At 42.7% G+C, this 12,207-nt stretch overlaps 1 protein-coding gene across 1 annotated transcript; it reads right to left on the bottom strand.

The window, feature by feature from the left end:
- Window positions 1–5,334: 5,334 nt before the first annotated feature.
- Window positions 5,335–10,875, bottom strand: LOC139474075 (uncharacterized). The gene is made up of 5 exons (XM_071256934.1): window positions 10,668–10,875; window positions 9,727–9,891; window positions 8,028–8,513; window positions 7,436–7,523; window positions 5,335–7,218 (listed from the first exon to the last, which is right to left on the bottom strand). The coding sequence occupies exons 1-5, from the start codon at window positions 10,873–10,875 to the stop codon at window positions 6,252–6,254; spliced, it is 1,914 nt and encodes a 637-aa protein (XP_071113035.1). The 3' UTR covers window positions 5,335–6,251.
- Between the last annotated feature and the right edge of the window lie 1,332 nt (window positions 10,876–12,207).

Genomic DNA, 12,207 nt, shown 5'->3' with positions numbered 1-12,207 from the left:
ATTATGACATTCAGGGAGATGTTGAATGGTAATGTCAGTATGCGAAGCGTTTATAAATGTTTCCTCTGTGTAACAGGAAGAAAGTACTAACATTTAACGTTGATCCCGTTTGTGGAGTGTGATTAAGTTGTGCTGGTGTAAGTCATCAGTGTGAATGAGTCACTTCAGTTCACCATCGTTCTGAACAGTATTTCCATTTTATGCAGTCGTATCAGCAGGTTTTAGAGATTTACCACATTGGTGAAACCCAGGGTCAAGTTATCATAATTTGGGCAAATCTGGCGTTGGAGGCCTTGATCATACCGGGTCCTGGGACGCTGTAGGACGCAACTCTGCACAGCAAATAACGGTGATGCAGAGGCCCAATCCATGTCCTCGGCTATACATTGGTCAAATGTAAGCCCTGATACAAAATAACAGGGAAAGACGTCCTTGACACATACTGACAGGTAAAGTAGACCTTGACACAAACTAACAGGTAAAGTAGACCTTGACACATACTGACAGGTAAAGTAGACCTTGACACCTAGTGAGAGGTAAAGTACACAATTATACATAACGACAGGGAAAGTAGGCCTTGACACCTAGTGAGACGTAAAGTAGACCTTGACACGTAGTGAGACGGAAAGTACACATTGACACATAAAGACAGTTAATGTAGGCCTTGACATATACTGACAGGTAAAGTAGACCTTCACACCTAATGACAGGTAAAGTAGATCTTGACACATACTGAGAGTTAGGTAGTCCTTGACACATACTGACAGGTAAAGGTAAGCCTTGACACACAATGATAGGTAAAGAAGACCTTGACACATAATGACAGGTAAAGTAGTCCTTGACACCTAATGAAAGGTAAAGTAGATCTTGACATATAATGACAGGTAAAGTAGACCTTGACATAAAGACAGTTAAAGTAGGCCTTGACACATAATGACAGGTAAAGTAGATCTTGACACATACTGACAGGTTAAGTAGACCTTGACACATACTAACATGTTAAGAAGACATTGACACATAATGACAGGGAAAGTAGACCTTGACACATACTGACAGGTAAAGTAGGCCTTGACACATAATGACAGGTAAAGTAAGCCCTGATATAATGTCAGGTAAAGTAAACCTTGACATAAGGGCAGTAAAAGTAGGCCTTGACACATAATAACAGGTATAGTTGACCTTGACACAAACTGAAAGGTAAAGTAAACCTTGACACATACTGACAGGCCTGGGTAAAGGAAAGCCTTGACACATAAGGACAGGTAAAGTAGACCTTGACACATACACACAGATAAAAAAGTCCTTGACACATACTGACAGGTAAAGTAAGCGTTGACACATAATGACAGGTAAAGTAGACCTTGACACATACTGACAGGTAAAGTAGACCTTGACACATACTGACAGGTAAAGCAAGCCTGGAGGCATAATGACAGGTGAAGAAGACCTTGACACATACTGACAGGTAAAGTAGACCTTGACACATACTGACAGGTAAAGTAGGCCTTGACACATAATGACAGGTAAAGTAAGCCTTGATATAATGTCAGGTAAAGTAAACCTTGACATAAGGGCAGTAAAAGTAGGCCTTGACACATAATAACAGGTATAGTTGACCTTGACACAAACTGAAAGGTAAAGTAAACCTTGACACATACTGACAGGCCTAGGTAAAGGAAAGCGTTGACACATACTGACAAGTAAAGTAGACCTTGACACATACACACAGATAAAAAAGTCCTTGATACATACTGACAGGTAAAGTAAGCGTTGACACATAATGACAGGTAAAGTAGACCTTGACACATACTGACAGGTAAAGTAGACCTTGACACATACTGACAGGTAAAGCAAGCCCGGGGGCATAATGACAAGAAAAGTAGTCATTGACACATAATAACAGGTAAAGTAGACCTTTACACATACTGACAGGTGAAGTAGTCCTTGACACATAATGACAGCTAAAGTAGATCTTGACACATAATGACAGGTAAAGTAGACCTTGAAATAAAGACAGTTAAAGTAGGCCTTGACACATAATGACAGGTAAAGTAGATCTTATCACATACTGACAGGTAAAGTAGACCTTGAAGTAAAGACAGTTAAAGTAGACCTTGACACATAATGACAGGTAAAGAAGACATTGACACCTAGTGACAGGTAAAGTAGATCTTGACAAATAATGACAGGTAAAGTAGGCCTTGACACATACTGACAGGTAAAGTAGGCCTTGACACATAATGACAGGTATAGTAAACCTTGACACATACTGACAGGTAAAGTAGGCCTTGACACATAATGACAGGTATAGTAAACCTTGACACATACTGACAGGTAAAGTAGGCCTTGACATAAGACAGTTAAAGTAGGCCTTGACACCTAGTGACAGGTAAAGGAGACCTTCTCACCTAGTGAGAGGTAAAGTAGACCTTGATACCTAGTGAGAGGTAAAGTAGGCCTTGACACATAATGACAGGTATAGTAAACCTTGACACATACTGACAGGTAAAGTAGGCCTTGACATAAGACAGTTAAAGTAGGCCTAGACACCTAGTGACAGGTAAAGGAGACCTTCTCACCTAGTGAGAGGTAAAGTAGACCTTGATACCTAGTGAGAGGTAAAGTAGACCTTGATACCTAGTGAGAGGTAAAGTAGACCTTGATAACTAATGAGAGGTAAAGTAGACCTTGACACCTAGTGAGAGGTAAGGTAGACCTTGACATATAATGCCAGGTAAAGCAGACCTTGACGTATAATGACAGGTAACGTAGATAGCGGTGTTAGAGACGTCTCATCCTTGCTCTCGGCTGTACATGGGTCAGCATCTCTACCTGTGAATGGGTTCTAGTCCTTATGTTGGAACTTACTGTCAAGTTCTCGAATGATGTAGTTTATTGTGTTATTCGATTGACTGGTCCAGACTCGACTATTTTCATGATGCGTTCGTACAGCTGGACTATTGCTGTGTGCAGCGTGTAACAACAAGCAAATGGAACAACCAATTTTTATTCGAAACATAACTTCAAATACACTCTCTCAAAACAGAAACGCAACCCCTATATTTTCAAGATGTTTATCTCAATATTCAAGTTATTATAACACATTTATTATTGAAGACAACAATATGAAATTTGGCATGGTGGCAGTACAGTTACGCAAGTTTAAGTGCAGACTTTGACAGTTCTCTCACTAAGATTGACTTGACGCAAGGGGGCGTCTTTCTCAGTACCTCGTATGAGCGCCACGAGCTGCGATCACGGCATTGCACCTCCTAGGAACAGAACGGATTAGACGCCGGATTCTTTCCTGAGTGATTGCTCTGCACTCCTCCTGCAGTGCAACGGCTTGTGCATCCAACGTCCGCGGCGGCGGTGTACGTGCATGTTCTCGTCGGTCCAGATAATCCCAAAGATGTTCGATTGGGTTGATGTCTGGTGATCGGGAGGGCCATGGTAACACGTTGACGTTAGAATTCTGGAGAAAAGTCACTGTTGCGTGTGCAGTGTGCGGCAAGGCGTTGTCGTGTTGGTAGAGCTCCCTCTGTTGGTCGATAATCGGCAGAAGATGAGGCTGTAAAACGTCATTGATATAGCGCTGGGCTGTCAAATTACCACAAATGATCACCAAGTCTGATCTTTGGTTGTACGACATGGCTCCCCACACCATGACGCTCCCTCCACCTAATCTGTCGACCTGCCGAACACATTTCGGGGCAAAACGTTAGTTTCCTCTTCTATAGACACTCTGTCTTCCGTCACGGCGTTGCAAGAGTAAACGTCATTCGTCACTAAAGCAGACGCGCCTCCAGTTTCTGAGGGTCCATATCCGAACGTTGGTGCACCACCTGAGTCGTTGGCGTCGATGTTCGTGGCGTAAAACAGGTCCAATAAGTGGTCTTCTTGCACGTAGACCGGCCTCTCGTAGACGGTTCCTAATTGTTTGTGCGGACACTCTTCTCAAACCTGGCACCTATGTTGCAGTGACGGTAGGGGTGGCTAGCCGATTATGTAGGTGGGTGACCCGGATGAATCGATCCTGAGGTGGTGTGGTAACCCTTGGCCTACCACTTCTAGGGCGATCTTCAGTTGCATGAAACTGGGTGTATTGGCTCCAAAGTCGGGAAATCGTTGTTTTATGAATATTGAGGTGCCAAGCAACGTTTCCAAAGCTTTGTCCGGCCTCAATACGACCAATGGCGATATTTCGATCTGCAGCACTCAACCGTGGCATATTCGACCTTGTCTTTCGGTGAAAATGATAGAGTGAATCGCTAATCAACACGTGCTTTAATAAACCCATACTTCTACTGCTCTTTCCATGAATTGCACGTGCATGAGGCTTTTGGCATGGGCCACGTGAAAATTTTGCTCACTATGATAAAAGTAACAATAAAATGCCTTCGTGCACGAAAATTTGTGTGTTTTGGCGCTGACGTTAATAAACAGTGTACATGGTATACGTGCATATCAGAAAAACTGTATTTACAATCAATATTTTCCTTCTTGGAGCTTTCTGACATTTTCAGACTGGGGTTGCGTTTCTTTTTTGAGAGAGTGTATTTTGAATCGAATGGTCTGGTCAACTATATTTATTCTAATATTTGACATAACTTAGGGTTTATAGGTTGCTCAGATGATCGGCCGATCCGCCGCAAAAGAAACACCTCCCTTCTACAACAAGCGCCCAAATAATATCCTGGTTTATAATTTAATTTAATTAGAGTGAAACAATTGGGGTATATTCTCACTACGTTTTTGATTTAGAGCTTCCGAAACATCCACGAATAATGAAATCTTCAGTGAAAAAAATACCTTCTATTTCAGGACCAACATGCGCGTTAGGAAATGTTTCTTATATCGCTTTAACTTTAGAAAGAAGCTTTTTAAAAGTACGAAAAGTGTTCTTACTTATAACATGGAATATGCTTATTTATAACCTTCCTAAGAATATACTTACATAAAACCTTCCTTGGAATAAACTTACATATAACCTTCCATGAAATATATTTACTTATAACTTGGAATAAACCATATGTCAACAATACTGGTGAAGCGGTAGGCCACGTTCTGGGTCCAGTATCTTACACTACCAGTATGTCGCACCTCTCTAAGCACTAATAACATTGGTTGTGTGTGTGCTATTGCTGGTTTATTTGTAAAAGTGGCTTAAAGCGTACTCCCAACTCTGTATTTGATAAATGAATGGTAAAAAGTTACCTTAATGACATTCACGCTCTACAGATTGCCATGTTATATTTCACAAACTGTAAACATATATCTGAATCGTTCATACTTCAAACCTATGAACACAGTGGAAAGTGTTTGGGTGAAAACAAGCATTAAACAAATTTCCTCGCTGTTAGTAGCTTTATTTACACATTCTATATTCACCGCTAATGCTTTTTCTGGTACATTGATGCATGAAATGAATATTATTTTTATCAGCAAACCCTTTCAAGTTAGCGTTTTACATACATGCGTAAGGAAAAATATGGCATAATGTATCAGTTTATGATACCAGCACAGCTACGCCCCGATATCAGATGTACAACACATATGCGTGTAATTCATATCTATGGTGGATAAAAGGTGGAAACGTCATAAAACCTATTTACAAAGGCGTGGTTCGTTGAATTAAGGGAAACGCCCAGCTGGTTAAACAAGCTGTGGACAATGTTGCACAAGGAAGCTGACCGCACGAGCCACCGTCACTTTCCTCCTGCAGCTGCAACCCGATCCGACACGGATGTTGAATTGAGATGCAGACACACAGACCCATTGTTTTACTTCAAACAAACCACTGGGTGAAGCGGAACATACTAAATACATATTGTCAGCGAGTGAATGAATTTAGATCAACGCTTCTTTGAATTGGATTTCAGTTATATCCGGGCGTTGGGAAAAATCCCAAAGTGATGATAAAACAATTTTAAAGAATTTTGCACGTACATTATGTATTACAATATCGTAGTTCACAACTCGCCGTCGAGGATCCTTTTATGGAAATGGAAATGTTTCACTTCCTCTCTGAATGCATAAAATCGGATTGCCGTGGTGCTTAGTTTTTGCATATGCAGGTACAAACGACAGAAGTATTTGTAAAGTCCGAGTAATGTCCCTTGTAACCAGGTCACACATAGTCTGCACTAATTATTCCAGGTGTCGTCCCGTGTCAAGGGCAACTCACGTCAGCCTGGTCAGACGCGAGACGTAAGTCGTAAAAACACAAATTTACGAATGATGATCACCTTTCATGGAAACACTTTAACCATGCCAGCTCTCATCCTGAAAGCATCTGGTTTTGAACTCTGTTTGTCCTGTGGACATCCTCTGTCATCAGCTGCTTCATCGTTTTTCTTCAGTTGATCGTCTCTCATTTCTTGGTCATCTCCCGAACCGTGGTCATCTCCCGTACCTTGTTCATTCTGTTCAGCTCGTCCACTTATCTCTTCTTTGTCAACTACCGTAGCTCGGCTCTCTACGTCAGCTTGACCATTAATCGTAGCCTGACCATTAGCCACAGCTTGCTCGTCTATCTTTTCATCTTTCTTGGCTTGTATATCAACTTTTGTTTTGCTATCTCTCGCCCCATGGCCCTCTGCTTTGACTTGACCGTCTGTCGCACCTTGACGTCCTGTATTGGCGTGACCATTGGTCTTAGTGTGATCCTTTAGCGTTTCCTGGCCATCTGTCTTGGGATGATCCTTTAGCATTTCCTGGCCATCTGACTTGGGCTGATCCTTTAGCGTTTCCTGGCCATCTGTCTTTGGCTGATCCTTTAGCGTTTCCTGGCCATCCGTCTTGGGCTGATCCTTTAGCGTTTCCTGGCCATCTGTCTTTGGCTGATCCTTTAGCATTTCCTGGCCATCTGTCTTGGGCTGATCATTTATCGGAGCCTGACTACCAGCCTGACCATCTCTGGTCACAGAGTGTGAAGAAGTTTTAAGTCCCGTGTTCTCGCTGGCTCGAGTCTCCGTCCTGCTTCCCGCGTGAGTTGACTTCTCCGGCTGGGATTGATCTACCTTCAGTTTGGCAGATTCCTCAATTTCTGTGGCGACGAAGAAAGCAGGGTCTATTTCCCAGCAGTTAGTTCCCGACACACCATTCTTGACGCCAGTCAGTGTCACGATAGACGCCGAGCGTTCAGTGCGACCGATAGTGGAATTTTCATATATGAAGCTTTCTTCGAGGCTTGGCTTGGACTTGGCTCTTCTCCTCCTAATGAAACCACAAGAAAGATTATGTAAATAATATGAATCTCTCCAAGTCAAGTAACTATTGTGTGACAACCAACACCACCCACAGACAATTTCCCGACAGATTTATGATATAGACACATTTGTATTCATGTATTCTCCCTCTGTCTCTCTCTGTGAATCATTCTCTCTCTCTGTCTCTCTCTCTCTTTGGATCTTAATGCAAAGTGTTCTTTTACCTGCAAAATACAATAATGACAACACCGGCCACGACGACACTCGCCACCGCGACCCCAGACGCCACAACTATCGTCACCAGGGACTCATCTGACGGCAGAAAGGCGTAATGTCGTCATTCATATAAGCAACTTAATCTATGTTTCTAACTGGCATTTATTCCTCCAAACTTAGATGTTCAGCTAGTCCAAAAAACATTTTATACATAATCATACTGGTTATATAGTTGTGTGTCAAAACGATCCTGTCAAACATTTCTGTGTGAGAATCACAAACACAGCAATAGCTGATAGTCCAGTGAATCATTAATCACTCACTCGGACACGGGGTGGCGACGCACTGCAGCTGTGAGTTGCTAAATACCTTAACACACTACTCTAGTTTTAGGGGGCGTTTTACGAAGTGACCTATCGCCTGGCAATGTTATCAATCAATCATAGTGCGGTTTCACGCCACTGCAAACATCATTAGAAACGTTTTTTGGTCATCTTTGTATCCAAATATTTCGATTTTATATTTTGTTATTAGTTTAACCTGCTAAAAATAAACGGATGAAAAAAAGCATGTAAATAAAATAGCGTCTTTTTGTCTCACCTATCCTATCCATGATTTGTTCTCCCGATTTATCCGTAGTTGATGACGTAGTTGATGAAGTCGTTCCAGGTGTGGCTGTCAACTGTGATGTTGTTGCATGGAGTGTATATGCTGATGTAGTTGCTGATGAAGAGTGAGGCCCTCCAGTGGAGCTGCCCGCTGTGGTCGGTGTTGCAGTCACTGACGGGGATGTAGTCGAAGTAGACCACTGTGAAGATGTTGTTGTGGATTTTACCGATGTAACAGATTGCGTTCTCGTAGAGGAAGATATTTTAGAAGTCGTTGATGCCATTGTCGACGTTGCGTCCGTTGATAAGGTCGTGGACTTCAGGTCTGTCGATGGTGTTGAAGTGGTTGATGCATCTGTCGTTGCTGACTGTCCGGGTGATGTTGGTGTTGAAGGGGTTGATACGTCAGATGAACTGCTACTGAGGGTGGGCGTTATGGGTGTAGTTGAAGATGGACCAGGCGGAACGTTACTGGTTGCTGTAATTACCACGTTAACAGAATATATAACGTATCAACTGAAGTTATAACATGTAAACTGATGTAATAAACATGTTAGCAGATGTAATAACAATGTAACCTGAAGTTATAACATGTAAACTGATGTAATTACCATGTTAGCAGATGTAATAACAATGTAACCTGAAGTTATAACATGGAAACTGATGTAATTACCATGTTAGCAGATGTCATTACAATGTTACCTGAAGATATAACATGTAAACTAATCTAATAACCTTTTTTAGCAGATGTAATCACAATGTTACCTGAAGTTATTACAATGTCAACCGATGACATGTCTTCTCAACTGAAACATATCTATGAGGGCATCAGTTTGTTAGACTTTACGACAACCGTTAAATAATGACAGTCTTCACGTATTAGAATTAGTGGTCCATTTGCTTATTGTAATAATAATCGATAGCTTGCAACATAGAGTCAGTAAATGACAGATGTCTTCAGACCGCGCCAGTCACTGTACAAGCCTCGACAGCTTGCAACATAGAGTCAGTACATGACAGATGTCTTCAGACCGCGCCAGTCACTGTACAAGCCTCGACAGCTTGCAACATAGAGTCAGTAAATGACAGATGTCTTCAGACCGCGCCAGTCACTGTACAAGCCTCGACAGCTTGCAACATAGAGTCAGTACATGACAGATGTCTTCAGACCGCGCCAGTCACTGTACAAGCCTCGACAGCTTGCAACATAGAGTCAGTAAATGACAGATGTCTTCAGACCGCGCCAGTCACTGTACAAGCCTCGACAGCTTGCAACATAGAGTCAGTACATGACAGATGTCTTCAGACCGCGCCAGTCACTGTACAAGCCTCGACAGCTTGCAACATAGAGTCGGTACATGACAGATGTCTTCAGACCGCGCCAGTCACTGTACAAGCCTCGACAGCTTGCAACATAGAGTCAGTACATGACAGAAGGAAAATGGACGGATCCTGATCGAGACATATCTATCTGAGATTCAACCCAAGGCCAGCGGATCCGGACAGCTAAGGGACGCAACTCTGCGGAGACCATTGGACCACCCGTAGTCCTCAACGTTACAACAACAGCAACAGTGATTAACGGATTCATAGTAATGTGCTGTGGCATATGGGTATTCATTTCAGACTGGGGACACATTTAGTTTGTGTGAGGCATTCCTGGAGATGTCAGATCTGCCTGTGGTTTGTACCTGACTCAGACGGCCCTGATGTCGTCGTCGGAGCTGATGAGGACACGGCTGACGCAGTCGAGGAAGAAATAGACTGTTCTGTGGTTGATGAATCTGCCAGAATGAAGAATGATTTGATTGGAAGTGATGTGCGGATGAAACAGAAGTAAAGGGCCATATGGACGTCTAGATCACACAGCGATACAACTGTACATTTTAACTTAAGAAGGGGGCAGTCGGGTAGCCCAATGGTTAAAGCGTTCGCTCGTCACGCCGAAGACCCGGGCTCGATTCCCGACATGCGTACAATGTGTGAAGCCCATTTCTGGTGTCCCCCGCCGTGATATTGCTGGAATATTGCTAAAAGCGGCGTAAAACCATATCCACTCATTCATAACTTAAGAAGAGAACCACCTCTGTGGTCTAGTGGTTGAGCGTCCGCCCGAAGAGCGGAAGGCCGTAGGTTCGATCCCCGGCCGCATCATACCAAAAGACTTAAAATATGGTACTTGTTGTTACCCTGTCTGGCGCTCTGCATTAAGGGGCTAAAACAAGTACTGGTCGGCTCGGAGTCAGTATACTGTGTCTGAGTGGGGTAGTCATGTTAAACTGCGGCATGGTATCTCAGTGGGCTAGTACTATAAATCGGCATCTGTCCGGACTAGTACAAGCAGCCACACACACACACACACACACGTGCATGCACGTCGCTATATTAGTGCAGTAATCTTGGACGCGACGTTAAACCCCATTTACACCTCACCAGAAGAGAGAGAACGTTTCACTGATTCTGACGGAGTACTGTCTTTGGTTCACTGTGCTGCAGTGGGGAAGGGATTTACCCCGGGGCACCAGCATGGGCCATATTGCTGCGGCCAGGAACACCCGGGGCACACACCATGTTGTCCAAGCTACTTATTAAAGTTCAATGAAACCGATCTAACGTAAGTAACACTGTTTACATATAATATCATACACGTTATTGATGTTGATGCCGATGGAACAATATCCGATGTTGTAGGCGTAGTGGTAGGTGACGTTGTTGATGCAGATGTCGGCGTAGTGGTAGGTGACGTTGTTGATGCAGATATCGGCGTAGTGGTAGGTGGCGTTGCCGGTGCAGATAAATAGGTCAAAGCTGTCGATGTAACACAGAGGACATGTCAACATAATCCTTCATCCCCTTTGTTTAACATCGTTTCAGAATTATGTTCAGGACGGACTTCCATATGTGTTCAAGTTTATGGACGTATAACAGTAAAGGCCTGTGCCCAGCACGCGGTGTATTAACCTTCTGATACGCAAACAAATATGTTGAAGTGTATCAACAAATTAGTCAATAATAATTTCAGAGAATTCTAATTTAATCAACACCAAAGACATTGTAGACAACGATACGAAATCAGCGACATCAGCTCTAACGCAATACGGGCCCCGACCACGCTAGTATCAACCAATCAGGAAACAGTAGTCCCCTAGTGGGCGCGGCCTATTCTTTTTAAGGTCTATAGAAATATGAACGCTAAACATACAGTTTGGTCAATTTATAGTGAATTATACATTTATCGATACATATATCTATGTATCAATTACTGTGATAATTGCCTCTATTAATAATGAAATATACATACCAATGGATATTTAAGTAATAGTGACTGTAAAATGATTGATTCTATCACACATGATGAACCTTTACGATATGTAGCTAATTGTAAAAAAAGAAAATTTTAACAAAACTGAATTGAAATAGACTTGAGAATCCGGCATCAAGCTCAACGTGCCATGGGCTACCAGGTAGGTAGGTAGGTAGGTAGGTAGGTAGGTAGGTAGGTAGGTAGGTGTCACTTACATGCATTGTATTCCGGGAACAGGGCAGCAATGGCAACAAATAGGAACATTTTGAATGTTGCCATGATGACCCAACTCTACGAGAGGGATGTCGTTGTGGGATGTACGCCTAGTGTTGGAGTCCCTGTGCTCATCGCGTCAGCTCTTGGTAAGAGGCACGTTAGGTATCAGGCGCTGAAAAACGAGAAATTGGAGAGACATGTCACACAAAATATCCACTTTTGTCTACATATTCATACTGTGCGATTTTGTAAATCGTCGACTACTATTGTCAATATTTAAATTTTATGCACTTAAACCTAAACGCTTGCACGTACAAAATGCACATGTCTATTGACTTGATCAGACTGTCGACAGTTGACATTTAACAGTGTAGTATAGAGTCCTGTTGATGTACTTACAACGTGAGTGTCATGTGTCACCTGCTGCAGCAACTATCTCCAGCCAGATACTGTCCTCAAAACATACATTCAAAAGTGCTGTTTATTTTGTGTATGAAACTCCGAGCATGGCTCCAGCGTTACTGATGCGGATCAGATCAATGAAATACTACCGGGTGTGAGTTTTCCTGGTCACGTGGATGTAGGAGGAAGACCGAGCGCTTGCCGTTTTGCTGGTTTTTTTACCCTGCGATTATCATGGCGACTTAACTTT

Source organism: Haliotis cracherodii, unplaced genomic scaffold (genome assembly GCF_022045235.1).
Source record: "Haliotis cracherodii isolate W230 unplaced genomic scaffold, xgHalCrac1.p SCAF_3, whole genome shotgun sequence".
Taxonomy (NCBI): Eukaryota; Metazoa; Mollusca; class Gastropoda; order Lepetellida; family Haliotidae; genus Haliotis; species Haliotis cracherodii.
This window is presented reverse-complemented; position numbering and strand designations above follow the sequence as displayed.